At 37.2% G+C, this 15000-nt stretch overlaps 1 protein-coding gene across 1 annotated transcript in view; it reads left to right on the top strand.

Annotated features, from left to right (window-relative positions):
* LOC140923107 (Golgi-associated PDZ and coiled-coil motif-containing protein-like) overlaps window positions 1-11799 on the top strand; it is a 13815-nt gene extending 2016 nt beyond the window's left edge. The window contains exons 2-7 of the mRNA XM_073373179.1: window positions 1803-1967; window positions 3644-3819; window positions 5315-5606; window positions 6834-7087; window positions 10296-10430; window positions 11284-11799. Coding sequence (XP_073229280.1) covers window positions 1803-1967; window positions 3644-3819; window positions 5315-5606; window positions 6834-7087; window positions 10296-10430; window positions 11284-11599 — 1338 coding nt within the window. The 3' untranslated portion in view covers window positions 11600-11799. The remainder of the gene's footprint in view (window positions 1-1802; window positions 1968-3643; window positions 3820-5314; window positions 5607-6833; window positions 7088-10295; window positions 10431-11283) is intronic.
* Window positions 11800-15000: the final 3201 nt, after the last annotated feature.

Genomic DNA, 15000 nt, shown 5'->3' with positions numbered 1-15000 from the left:
AAATACTAATGCCTGGGTGTTAGCCCAGGGTGAGGGGAGGGATGAGGATGTTTGCATTGTTCCACTTGGAATTAACTGATGCATTATGTAGTCTCTCAACATGATCTAACGACCATTGCAAACACCTGCTTGGGAATATGTGGGCTTTAATGGGGAAGAAAATCCAAGTTGGGGATACTTAAATTAGAGGATTTAATATATTTAGACAGTGCTCTTTTTATGCATGATTAAGAAGCCCTAGGATTTCAAGGTAGCAATAGTTTCCACTACCATGTCATTACTGTGATCTTAAAACAACAAAACTGAAAAATAGTTTCCCAGTGACATGTCCTGATATATTCAGACTGAGAGAACAAAATACACAAATATAATATTTCTCCACTCGGTTTCTTAACTAGTACAACAATTCTTTTTGACTCAGCTTGTGTGTAAACAAAATTTTAAAAAATGCTACTGTTTTTCTATTGTCCACCATCTTGAATCGTTCCCAAAGTGCATTGTATGTTACTGATGACACACACAGGAAACATGTTTTACAGTTAGCAGCAACGATTGTTATGGCTTCCAGTGCCAAGACAAAAGTATATAAGACTCCAAAAGTTTAAAAACAATTAGAATGAAGTCTTTTAGTGACAATTTCACTGTTGAAACTGATGATGAGGCCCGAATCTCTTTATGAAAAGACAAGATCTGTAGTGAACATTTCAAGTGACTATACTTCCTTCTTTAGTTGAATTGAAGAGGAGTCTTGACACTTAAGTGCTCAAAAAAGGTGTTAAAACACTTTCTTGACCTTCTTCTGACATTTTAATAGACATTGAAGTTTTTTCGAATAATTAGTAGACACTGATGTTCTTTAATTTTAAAGTATGTTTAACAACATGTTTCCAGAAAACAGATGCTGTTACTGTACATGAAAAGAAATAAAAGTGGGTCCCTGTGAATTTTCACGGGACCAAAAAATTGCTACCAATAGTTTCCCATGATCTTTCGGTGCGGAACCGAAAAATTGTTATCCATGGGATTTGAAATCCTAGGGCTTGATTACTATTCAAATAGACTTCCAAGTACTTTCAATAATTTCTTTAAAAGCATTAATAAAGTACATTAATATGCAACCAGACTGGCCTCTAAGAAGTCTTAATATTAAATTTTACCGAAAGTTAGGACGAATTATGGAAAATTTAGTATTCCCTTTGAATGGGGTAAACTCTGGAATGCTATGAAAGAAGATCTACATGTACATGTCAAATCAGCGAGTCATTTTGAAAAGCTTTTAAAAGAATCTGTCATCTCCAAATCTTGATTGGTGTACTTTATATGCCGCTAATTGTGTGCACAGCCGTTGCCTCTCTGTTGATTCATTTGTGTATTTGTTTATTGATTACAGCTTATACATTTCTTCTTTGTGTGTTTTTGTGTGCATTTGTTTATTTATAACAACTTTGATACTGTAGCTTCTTTTCTGCATGGCCCAGCCACTTGGTGCGATTAGCTTTTGCTATTTCTGAGTGGCTGCACTCTGACCCTTTTTTTTCACAATTATTTCCTCTTAATGCCTTTACACTTTTGTATCAAGAGGACAATAAAGATTGTTGTTGTTGTTGTTGTTGTTGTAGATGGAACTATGTTCTTGGGCAATGATAGTTTTCAGTAGTTGCAGTTCTGTATTGATCTCAGGTTGTGCTATAATATTGCTTTGTACATGTACACTGTAAATTGTATTAATAATAATAATGATTAAATCAATTGGAAAAAATTCCTTGGATTTATTAATTTTCACTCTTAATTTCCTTTTGAAGGCTGAATTGGTTGCCCTTAGGCATGACCTGGTGGAAGAAAGGGCTGCTAAACAAGTGTTGGAGAAGGAAGTTAACAATCTGCTACTTCAGCTACATGCTGTTCAGCTCCAGCTACATTCTAATGCTGGGATGCCTTTAGACTCAGAAAATATAAAGAACAAACTAGTAAGTAGAACGTTGGCATCTTTGATTTGCAGTTGTCTGCACAATGAGCTTAAGGGGTGATTTTATTATTTTCGAACCTCTACACACAAAGATTTGGACATCTTTGGAACAGTATGTGGTACACCTGTAGCTGTTGTATGGAGGTGGCCTTAGTATAGAGGTACATTAGGGACTGCGGCGGAAGTGTGATTAGTGGATAGAGGAATAAAAGATTTTAAACTTTGATGGCTACTGTGTGAATCTGTATGGGAATTGACTTAAGGCCTTTCTGCACTAGCAGACAAATTTTGGAATTGTCTTTGAAACATCTACATTTGTACATGTAAACATTTGTACATGTATTCATGTACACATTTGTACATATATTCATTTTATTCTTAACAGACTGTCACATTTGTTGTTACTTAATGGAAAAAAATAATGGTTTTACAACAAATGATTGACAAGAAAAACTTGTATTAATTTATTTAGTCGATTTTGTCCAGTTTTTACACAGCACAAATAATTTTGTCTACGGTGCCTTTGAACATTCTCCCATCTGGGACAAAATTTGTAAAATTAATGATTGTGGCGAACCATCCTTTTGTTAATGGTGATAACAGAAAATTTGTCTAAACAAACAGCTTTTTCGCTAGTGTGAATAGACCCTTATGGATTATAGTCTGGTTTTTGCTTTTGCACCTTGACTGTTGCCCTTTTTGTGGTTTTCATGTGAGCTGTAATATATCAAATATATGAGACGCTGTGTTTCATCACCAGATGAAACACCAAAGAGAGTTGAAAATATGACTGGCAGCGGAGTATTTTTGACGAACTTTGAGGTGTTTCATCTGGTGATGAAACACTGTGTCGAATGCTTGATATTACTTCTCAGGAGAAATTAAGGATGCAAAAATAAGGAGTTTTTCTTCTGATTTCCAAACATTTATTGATAAACATTAATTTTCCTTGTATTTTCTTGATGAATTATTAATGAGTTTGAGAAGCTAGTTTACAGGTCTGTGATTGTTTTCCAGTGGCCTTAAATCCTTGATCAGTGAAAGTTTTTTTGCTCTGGAGATGCTTGAAAACCTCAAACCCCAAATCCTCAGCTCTCTTGATTTCTTTTTCATCTAATTGAGAGTTAATGACAGCTCTGAGAACCAATAGAGAGCTCAAGCAACATTGACAGCAACAGCAGTGGCAACAAGAATTTATGGCAAAAAAGCATTAGGTTTAAATAAGCAAAACAACAACTTTATGCGTGCATCACATTTCTTGTACATTTCTTTGCCATCACTTCACTGTGAAATTACCTATATTGAATCACATGTTTTATAGAGGATGTGAACGCAAGACAATGACTCTCTTTTCCCTTTCATGAACTTTGAAACAGTCTTTTTAGTTTTAGTATACAATGCTAGAAAAGTTTGCCAACTTTGATGAATTGAGCAAGATGGTATAAGTGTGACAGAGTTTGAAGCAGTGTCAATTCACTTTTTAAGTGACATTTTTATAGCTGTTGCTTTAGTTGTTGCTTAAGCTCCCCAATGAGTCACTTTACTCCACCAGTGTCAGTGTTGAATACAAGAACAACACAAAAGTAGGTTGAGTTTGATCGTCTGGCTAAACGTATAACAATACATCTGTTTCTGTTGTTTCGAATAACAATACATCTGTTCTTTACTTGGTTTTAGGAAAATGAGATGATGAGATATAAGACTGATGCCATGAAAGAAACTCGTATGGAATGTCAAATTAAACAAATAGAGAAAGAAAATGTAGGGTTGAGGAACCACATCTTTTCACTTCAGGGTGAAGTGTATGGAGCAAGACTCGCTGCAAAGTATCTTGATAAAGAATTAGCTGGAAGGTAACGTATGTATAGTAAAGGCATGCACAAACTATTTTGTGATAATACTTTTTCTTTTTTTTGCGATAATACTTATATACTTGCAGTGATAGTACTTTTTTCATAAGAGTAAAACTACTGTATACAGCTGTCAATTCATATATAATTTACATGTAAAGTGTAAATGTGATATATGATACATAACGCTGAGATTTTACTTATTAAAATAAGTCATGTATTTGCATTTTTTGATACACTGTATAGATTAAAGTTATATGAAGATAAATAACAATTATTATTATTCATTCAAAATATTTCCCCGATTCTGAATGGCTAAAAGCACACGTTTAATTCACCATAACCAGTTACTAATGACCAAATTTGAAAGAATTTTGTGTTTAATGAGGAAATGACGTCAAAAATGCAGTGTTTTTGCAGGTTAAGGCACTGTTAACTGAGAAGACCAGGGGACGAGCTTGTGTTATTTTTGGCAGACAAACATCACTCCTCAAAATTTTGAGGACAACTAGTAGTTGTGTGTTGTGACTGTATTTTGTGACTGTATTACTTTTGGAACCAATGAAGTCAACTTATTATTAAAAAAAGAATATAATAATGGGTGACATATAACTTCTTAATCTTGGTGAGAAATTTCAGTGTTTATTAATTTTGATACAATGTACATGCAAAAAACCCATGATCGTGAGCATAATTGTCACCTATGATATTAATACGTAATTATAATACTCATGAAATTAGGGAATAATTTCACATGCATTTTGTCGAAATCCTGGACAAAATGCACTTGAAATTATTTCCTAATTTTACTTTCACTCTTCACCATTTGATTATGCATATTATTGTTTAATAGTAAGGAGTCTTCACAGAGGATATTACATGTATTTGGCTGCTCAGGGATACAAAATTTTACTTTGAGTATTGGAAAATATATCAGCAGGAAGCAGCGTGCAAAGAAAGTAGTGTCTGATAGCCCAAGGCTAGTGGATTTTGCTATTGGGCTGGTGAATTCTGTTCCTAACTTGCCTAACGTGCAAGTGATGTCTTTTGAGGAATTCGAATAACAGAAGAACTGTGAAATCAATTCTTCAAGTCAAAATTAAACAGTTTTTGGGGCTAGCTGAAATGACGTCTGGACTACTAGTATATGCTAGCTTCAGCTTGCCCGAATGGCAAGCTATAAAATGGTTTTCTTTGCACCCTGAGGAAGAGGTTTAATTTTTTATTTACCATGTAATGTTATATAAATTTATTATCTCATTTACCAATGAAATACCAGACCATTTCAGTTCAATATACATAATTTTTTGCTGCAAAAGGTGCGATTTACCTTGGAGCCACAGCAACAGAGCTCTTTTCATAAAATTATGTGAAGATAACATGTTATTTTTGTGTTCAAAGATATCAAGTTTTTTGCACCAAGGCCTCCCTGGTATTTATTGGTGCTTATAATAATAATAACTATAAATTAATAATAATTATGCACTGTTATTTTCAGAATACAACAAATTCAGCTGCTTGGCCGTGACATGAGGGGCAGTGAACATGACCAACTGTGGAATCAAATAGAGGCTGAGATTCATCTGCACAGACACAAAACTGTCATCAGAGCATGTAGAGGGAGGAAAGATCCCAACAATAAGACACCAGCCCCACCACCACCTAAACCTGAAGAATTAGAAAGCGAAGAGGATGCTGAAAGTAAAGCAAGAAAAAGAAGAGGCATCGGTGAACCAAGGACAGTTGTGATTCATAAAGAAAAAACAGAGGGACTAGGAATATCAATAACGGTGAGGGTCATGATTGTCAGTTTTAGGCTGATCACTTGGGTATAATATTATTTTTTTTGTCAGTTGTGTTGTCTACCCCTTGTCTTAATGGAGAACCAAAGATTTTGTCTGAAACACTGGGTCAGGGTTTGATGGCCTAAGCTTCATCACCTTACCCAAGTTTTCATGAAGTGCCACCCACTCCCCTATCTTTCTTAATTTTTGTCAATAACGAAATTCTCGAAGTGATTTTTTCTCAACAGTCCTTATTTATTGCTAAGTTCAGCTTATGTACAGTGTACACCGTGTTCCGATAGTTTCATATTTAATTAAAATATTTCATCAGTTTCTTCCAATCTTGTAAGCCATGTTCTTGCTTTGGTGTAATACATTGTACACTTGTAAGAACTTTGTACTTAAACGAATTAAATGCTATTTCAATCCTGAGCTTTTCGTTATTGACACAGTGAATTCAATGGTACAAATATGTAATAGGATTTTGTGTTGTGCAATTCATGATGAAGGGGGTTGAAATTTCAATTCTTCCTCGCAGTACATGCTGGGCTGATTTGAAGTTACATGTACTTGCCCTGAATCATACATCATGGCTTGTACTCCAGTCAGTCCTGTAACCATTACTAATTATGTGAAAGGTTTGAACCCAGAAGTCATTTCAAAAGTAGGTTGAGTTTGATCGTCCGGGTGAACGTAGTCCTGAATAGGATTGTTGTTGTTGACAGTGACTGACGTTTTGACAGCCTGTGTGTTAGTCATCTGCAGAGTCAAAGTGAGTTGTATCACGTCAGTTGATGGTATTATACTTTGGTTATTGATCTGATTGGTCAATTACGTTGCGGTGCTATTGCTCGTCTGTCAGTTAAGCCGTGATGTTATTGGTTATGAAGACTCGTAATCGGTAATTGGTGCGTTTCGATCCGTCTATTGTCACAGTTAAACAGTCGTCTATTGTTAGTCAAATTGTCAGGTCTCCAGTCGTTCTCTCGTAGTTAGTTTTGCTAAATCTTGTCAATTATCCGTTAGTTATCCAAGCTAGTTCCCCTTTGATGTCTTATTCCTTCTTCACTTATTTTTCTCTTCTTTCTTAACTTCTAATAAGTGAAGAAGGAATAAGGCATCAAAGGGGAACTAGCCAGACACATTTTCATTAATATTGTTAGTTGTAGGTTTTTGAAATAAACTTGCATGTACCATTCCCAAAACCATAAAGTTTTTTAATACTGCTTCTAGGGTGGGAAGGAACATGGTGTACCCATCATTGTATCTGAGATTCATGAGGGTTTGCCCGTGGACAGATCAGGAGGACTATATGTAGGTGATGCTATACTAGCAGTTAATGGAATTGATCTACAAGAAGCTAAACACAGTGAGGCTGTGAAAGTCTTATCTGCAGTGCATGGTGAAATTACACTTGAGGTACTCTATGTTGCACCAGATGATTCTAGTGATGATGAGGACACATGGGAAGAGGATGAAACTCAAAGGTAAATAACTAGAGGTTATTACATGGCAGTGCGACAACACTCGAAGAGAAATTTCTTAACTCCAAGCGGCCATGTAATGTTCTATTTATTACATATATATAAACACCAATGAAATACCAAACTATTTCACTTTAATTTTTTTGCAGTTGCAATTTTTCAACTGTGATCTTTTCAACTGTGTTGATAACATGTTATTTTCACGTGTGAAGATTTCCTTTTCGTGTGAAAGTTCACCTGATGTTTCATTGGTGTTTATGTAATAAGAAGTATTCTTAGTTTAATCAATAATTTATGATAATTATTTTGCCACTTAGAAACAAGAAGGAAACTGGAGCCAAAATGTGTCCTGCAATAATTGTTTCTGGGATAGTTTTTGGAGACGCACTTGTTAGATATTGGCCAATGTTGTTTCCATGCCCCTTGTACAGTCCCAGGCCCAGTCCAACTTGGTTTGTAAGCAGACATGTATGTGAGTGGCTTCGCTCCTTTCTCTCCACTTGAAATGAGGAGCTTTCTTGCAGGCTAATCAAACAATTCAATTCAACTTTTTATTTCACTCGGTCACACAAAACTGATCATTTTTATAATTGTAATATAATAATAGTATATTATTATATGTCCAAATAATTTACAAATTCAATATTATTTAAGATTTACAAAGGAAAAAAGAGGAGAGGGAAAAGAAGAGTTATTAAATACTCGTTGTTTGTTGTGGAGTTTGGGACACTGTTAATAAGCCTTATCGAGTAAATGTTATAAAATAAATGTGAGATGAAGGAATAAACAGTTATAGAACATTGGCTATGATATTCAATCATATCTCGCTACAAATTAGTTAACTTTGACACAAACTGCTTTAAGAGTTAATAACACTATTATAGCTGTCAATCATGGACAATGGAGCTGAAAATACGACATAATTATGGCGGAAGATATATCACCAATTTCAAGGTGTTTGATATTGTGATAAAACGTTCTGACTCGTGTTTGATAAAACATCTGAGACAAAATGGAGAAATGAAACACGCTAAACGAAACGGTAATCAGTGAAGTACCTTGTGCAAGATTTACTTTCTCTACAGGTGGCCCCATTTTAGAAGAAGTTTGTAGGGGTATAATAACCGAGCGGTTGACACCCCGAACTTTTAATTATTATTATTGGGACTTACCTCGTGTTGTTTCCTTAGACAAGAAACTTTATTCCAGCTTAGCTTGTCTCTCTTTACTTTATGCTACACGGAAATCGAGTTGAGCTAGGACCGTGTGGACCTTATTGCTCTTTTGCGACTTTACTTTAACCTTTACCCTTGGAGGAGTGGCGAAAACTCTAGTAACTTAGGATAGATGATTTTTTTCAGCCAGTGACAGGAGTCGAACCTTTGACCTTCCTAGTAGCTAGTCTAGAGGCTCTACCAGTGAGCTACAGTAGGCTCGTGGGAGCCACTAAACTAGGTTCATGTGACAAATATCTTGTACACTGCCAGGACTGATAGAGATGTGATGGTGAATGTTATGCTTGGGAATGACTTAATAAGCCTTTTGTAACTGAAGTGGTATGGTTGCAATTTGAGTTGTGTAGAGTTAAGTGAACTTGAACACACTGGACTGTATCGTAGACTCAAGTAGTTGTTTTGAACACGCTTGAACAATAAGAAGCTTCTGGAAGCGGTTTTATTGAAAGCGAATATTATCTCGAGTTACATTTCAAACCAAAAGTCAAACCTCTACGATAAGGCAACAATGAAAATACAAATGTAAACTTACAGATGATTGTCACATAAGGGAGAATCTTTTGATTAGCTGGGAAAACAGTAGGGATTGTCACATTTCAATGCCACCATCCCTAAAAACAATGGAAGTGCAGACTAAAGGGGACCAGTGAAATGAGACGTTTAGAACGGTGCAGGTCTACTAGAATCTTAGAGAATCCTGAATACTTTCGACAGTTCGATCTACGTGGTCGTGGTTACTGATTATGAGCTACCACCTTGGGTGCTGGACTGGATTGCAGATTTTCTTACTGACAGGAAGCAAAGAGTGAAACTCGCCCACGATTGCTACTCGGATTGGGGATCTGTCAGGGCAGGTGTCCCGCAGGGGACAAAATTGGGGCCCTGGCTCTTCCTGGTAATGATAAATGACATCAATGTCAATGGTGTCAACCTTTGGAAGTACGTCGATGACACATCGATGGCCGAGACAGTCCACAAGGGCCAACTAAGTGGAATCCAATTTGCTGTAGACGACCTAGTTAGGCAAGCCGAAATAGATAAGTTCCAGTTGAATGAGACCAAGTGTAAAGAGTTGCAGATAAGTTTCTCAAGGTCTGTAGATCCTTTCGAAACAGTTACTATTAACAACAAACCAATTGAGGTTGTAACTAGCGCAAAACTTCTTGGTCTCACAATTTCAAACAATCTAAAGTGGAACGCTCACATAGAGAATGTTATCAAAAAAGGAGCCTCTAGGCTATACCTATTAAGGCAGCTTAAGCGTGCAAAAGGAGATCCTGCGCAGCTACTTTGTTTCTATACTACGTGTATCCGGCCCATGTCTGAATATGCCTGCCAAGTTTTCCACAATGGTCTGCCTGAGTATCTCTCTGAAGAGCTAGAGAAAATTCAGCGCCGTGCACTTAGAATTACTTTCCCTGATTTAGGCTATCAAGAGGCTCTAAAAGAGTGCAATATTGCCACCCTCCACCAACGGCGCCAATGGCTGACAGAGCGCCTTTTCAATGAGATTAAGGACAACAGCCTCCACAAATTAGATGGCCTTTTGCCGCCACGTAATCTTAGTACTGTAGCCTTAAGGAGTAAGCGCGTTTTTAACGTGCCTCTTTGTAGAACAAATAGACTAATGAATAGTTTTATCATGCATAACGCGGCTATTTTCTAATGGTTTTATTGTAAATTCGCGGCTATTTTCTTAAATTTCATGACGTTGTATTTTGTTCCTTTGTTTTATTTATTTACTGATATTTATTTATAATAGTTAGTCTTAGTATTCAACGTATTGTACAGTCCGTAATCCAGCCCTTGGGCTGCAATGGATTTTTAATAAAGCTATCTATCTATCTATCTATCTATCTATCTATCTGGTCTGACAAGTCCCACGGTTCTTAGCGCCGCGACTTGATGACGTAATGTTTTAAGCCTACAAGTTGATCTCTCTTAACTCATGCCGACTGATTCTGTTTAATTTGAAGGTACAGTATGCTGGGCAAAGTAGAAGATCCTGCTAATGAACTTTCTAATGGCGATATCTACATGACAAACTCAAAAAGAGATCCTTCATCACACTCTACACAAAATACTACTGGCAATAATAATCCACATCGGAGGTAATGTTAAATGTTAACGCTCAACTTTTTGATGGTCTTTCTCTGACGCCTTGTGTAACGTTCGTCTGTAACTGAATCGAGGGAAGTGCTGTCAGTCAGGGAAACAGCGAAGAGTACATATATAACTGCTGGTGTCCAATGAAATCCCATAAATTACATACATCCAAACATCAATGTGATAGTCACCTTAGAGAAAATTAATTGCTTACTTAAGTGAAGAGAGATATTTAAATGTAGCCCAAAAATGGCAGTGATTTCATATCCTTGGACTGTTGCACTTTCTTCCTCGGTTGTTTCATCCCTCCCCTCCCCTCTCTAGCCTGCCTAGCTGTCGGTTTTATTGGGGATAGCGTGAGCGAAAACGGGCTGGAAACAACGGGAAAACGCGGTTTCTCCGCTTGTCGCCTGCGCTTTTGTGTAGATACATGTAGATCACTCGCAATCTATCTGGACAATACCGCTAACACTGCATTTATTTGATTTACATATTGGGCAAACGTTTCAGACTAACAGCAAACGGAATATGCCATTACTGCTAATGGGCTACGATCACAGGAAACGCAAACGCTGTATTACCTACATCATGATCTGTTGTTATTTACCTGTGTTTCCGAGTCTTTATGAGTCGTTTTGGAAGGGATTTGAACCAGCGTTGACCGTCCCGTCCTATTCAGGACGCGTCATACAAGATTAAACATTTGAAACCGGCAAATTCAAATCGCTTCCAACACAACTCGTAAAGACTCGAGAACACAGGTAAATAAAAACGGATAACGATGTTACTTATACGGGTTCCCTGTGATTTTGACTACCATTGTCTAATCAGTTGTTTTCTCATTTTTGCTTGCTGCAGCCCTCCGTCCTCACCTCGATCGCTTTATTCTCATCCTGGCGCCGCCCAACCAGTCAGCGCCAGCGCAGCTCCTGAATCACCGAAAAAATACACCAATCCAGCGACAATTCCTGGCACATTTTCAACGACAGTTGATAGCAGAGGGAGTAACTCCAACTTGTCCTCAAGATCGAGCTCACAGTCTTCATTATCATTAGCATCATCTCTATCACCTCAACAAGCTGGAACCTTAAATGTCGGTCGATTGGAACCTTTGATACAAGCACCATCTGAAAGCAGTGATGCCAGCTCAGAACTTTTTTCACCTACAACGTGACACTATGTCGTCTGCGCGTTTATAGCCTTCTATATAGCCTACCGTACCCTCTCCTGGGGGAAAAACGGAACTGCAAAAGGTTTTTCCTCGGGGTATGGGTACGTTTACTTTCACGCTACCTTATATGGAATTATTTGATTGTCCTGAAATTGTTGCGTGACGTGGAAGGATGGCGTGATGAGGCAACAACTTATGGCTGCGATGGGAGCTATCAACGTACCACCCCCCCCCCCCCCCCCCCCCCCAGCGGAGAGGACGGAACTGAAAAAGTTTTGCCGAGGGGTAAGGGAAGGACTGCACGTGGGCTACCTCTTAAAAAGTAATTTTATTGTTCTTCAATTGTTGCGTGACGAGGAAGGATGGCGTGACAAGGCCGACTAAGTTATGGCTACGGTGGAGGCTATTTACGTACCCCAGGCTCCCCCGCGGAGAAGACGGAACTGGAAAACTTTTCTCCGTGGGGTGAGAGTACGGCCACACGTAGACTACCTTTAATAGAGTAATGTTATTGTCCTTCAATCGTTGCGTGACAAGGCAACTAATTCATGGCTCAGTGTGGGCAACAAATAATTGACCGTAAATCAGACATGTAAAAAAGAAATATATTTATTCTTGGTCTTTGTTATTCTGTTATAAAAGGAAATTGAACATTACAAGTTTATTGAAGGCGTTCTTGGGTATACACGCTCATCATCAATCGATTTACCTTGATCACGTAGATAAGTCTGCTACGTCAAAGCTTATGGAATATATCAAAAGATTGTTATTATGAAGCGCACCATAAAATATAAAAATATCCGTAAAATTGTTGTATGTTGCCGCGTGATAAACTCGCTGCTTCTTAGGCTCCTTGAATTGAGGAGAACTAAGTGAACAATTGTGTGCTAGCTAAGGGGCACACCTGCAAAGTCGTTTCAAATGGGTGAGTTGACTTTTGTTTTTTTCAAAACATGGTTTTGTTAAGAAACAAACAAAACAACATAACCCTCGGAAAAAAATGCGAAACCAAAATAAAGAATGATGGATAGCACTGCAAAACGGAGTTATCTTGCATTGTTATGCTTTGTGATTCGCTTTAAAAGGAATGTAGCACTTTCTCGACAGTCACAAGTGTGCAGCGTCATTCGTAATCGTTTGTATGTATTGTAGCTCTTGAAGACGGTCAAAGTATTTTCTTCGAATCGTGATTGGTTAATTTTAATGTCAGGGCTTGTTATGATTGCCAATTACTTTTATTTTGGTTTTACAATTACGCTCATTTAAAATGCAAGATGTTTTAGTTTCTTCCTCGACGAAACCAAACGTTACGAAGAAACTAGATAAACTTAATCACTTATGACGTGCTGTTACTTTTAAAAATTATTTAGTTTTTTGTTATGGCGAGGGACCGTGGAATAATGTCACTAGAAAAATGTGGCTAATACTTGTAGATTTAAAGCGGAGGTTTTGGCAGATGTATATTTTTAGAAATAGTTGAAACTAATAGTGAAAGCAATTAAAATTTTCAATTGTTGAATAAACCAATAAGCAGAAATTAAGTTTAACTCTTACTCAGCTATGAGTGTATTTTAAGGAAAAACAGAAAAAAACCTTACACGTTACCTTAAACTGCCACTTATACACCCCCTCCCCCCCAGCCCCCCAGCCCCCCCAGTTATTGGCTCATTTAACCACGAAAAAAATCCTATTAATAGCCCTCCTTCAAATACATTAAAATGAATTGGATTTTCTATGGTGCAAAACACTACTATCGCTCATTTCGAAGCGCCTTTCCTATTCTAAAACACCTTTGAAGGCAAAACCACAACGACAAACCAGTGAGGGTCAGCCACTCTTTAGTAGACCTGGATGAGTAACATCATCAGTACCAAATTTGAAAATTAAAACAGTAAACTGATCCTTACGGCAGGAAGAGTGATAGAAGCAATGAATAAACAACACAAAAATTAAACGGTAATTTATATTTGCCCGATATTTCGGTTTGCAACACCAACAACGTTCAAGGAGAGCTTCCTTTTTCTTTTTGGCGCCCTTGAAGGTTTGCGTTACAATCGATACATCGGGCAAATATAATTTACCATCTTATTTTTGTTTTCTTATTCCAGTTTATATAATCACAATAATTGGTACCCTGCGCGCCCCTAGGGTCTCCTGAGGCTTCGATATTCCAAGATAATTATGTCAGGAAGAGGAAGGAGGCCTCTGATGACGGGCCTCGACATTAGTTGCTTTATACAGTATCCAGAAAAAAATAGCTTCATATAGACACGGAATTGATGCGTTTTACGAGATTAAAAGCAAATCCAAAGACCCTCAGTCTTCAATTCTTTTTTTTTTTTTTGAAGTTTCCTTTCGCATTTGATTTGACTTAAAGAAAGTCAGAAGATGCAGGCACATGACAAGATTTACAGTTAATAATCTACTTTTGTGTAACAACATCAGAGATGAAATCGGGTGTTAAGTTCTATGTGAAATATAGTAAACATCCGCGAATTAGCACCCACGTTTTTAAAGTCTGGCAAAATAGGTTCTTTTATTTATGGTCTACTTCTTGGCAAGGCTACTAGGTTCTTTTAAATTATTATGAAGGAGAGTAGCTGAGAGTATTAGTTTGTTGATTACAAGAAAAATAAATAAACTTGGGTTTGGTCCTTGAAAATACGGTATAATTTGTTCACAACTGTATTATTAGAACCCCAACAAAGCAGACTACCGAATTTATTAAGAGTTTGGTACGGTATGTTCTTGTTACATTTACAATTTCAAAGTTACACTTCTTGGTTGATAAATTGTTTATCATATTTTAATTGTAACTCACATAATAAAAATTGTAAGAAACTGCTTGATCTTGCTTGGCTAAATAGATTCTTGTATCGTTAGGTATTAAAGTGGCTAATATCTGCCAGGACGTTCTTATATATTAATCTACCAGGTTCTAATTCGCGAGTGTTTACTCTATACATAGTCCGTTTCAGTGATAAGCTTCTCGCCTGATTTTCACCTGACTTCAGGTCGACAGAACATCAACGACTATAAAAGACCTAAAGACATGTCGTGCTATCAACAGTGTGATTTTGGACTCACAAACCTTCACAAGTGAAGCTTTACCTAAAAACTCAGCCAAAATGCCTGCATCAGGAAAGGTAATTAAATATCTCCTAAGGTTGTTTCAAAAACCTTTACAATAATTATTTCTCCGAGATATTCTACTTCTCGTCGAAATGATGAGTGTCCATCATATATAGCAAACTTTGAATCAGATTTCACAATCTCGGTATAGTGAAACTTGGCTTGAACGAAACAATATATGTCAGCGGACTTGGGTTGGGGCAGTTTGCAGATTGTGCATGGTAGAAATGAAATAATTGTCTCTTTTGGTGGGGAACGGAGCTTTTGTTATT

Source organism: Porites lutea, chromosome 1 (assembly GCF_958299795.1).
Source record: "Porites lutea chromosome 1, jaPorLute2.1, whole genome shotgun sequence".
In the NCBI taxonomy this organism is placed as follows: Eukaryota; Metazoa; Cnidaria; class Anthozoa; order Scleractinia; family Poritidae; genus Porites; species Porites lutea.
This window is presented reverse-complemented; position numbering and strand designations above follow the sequence as displayed.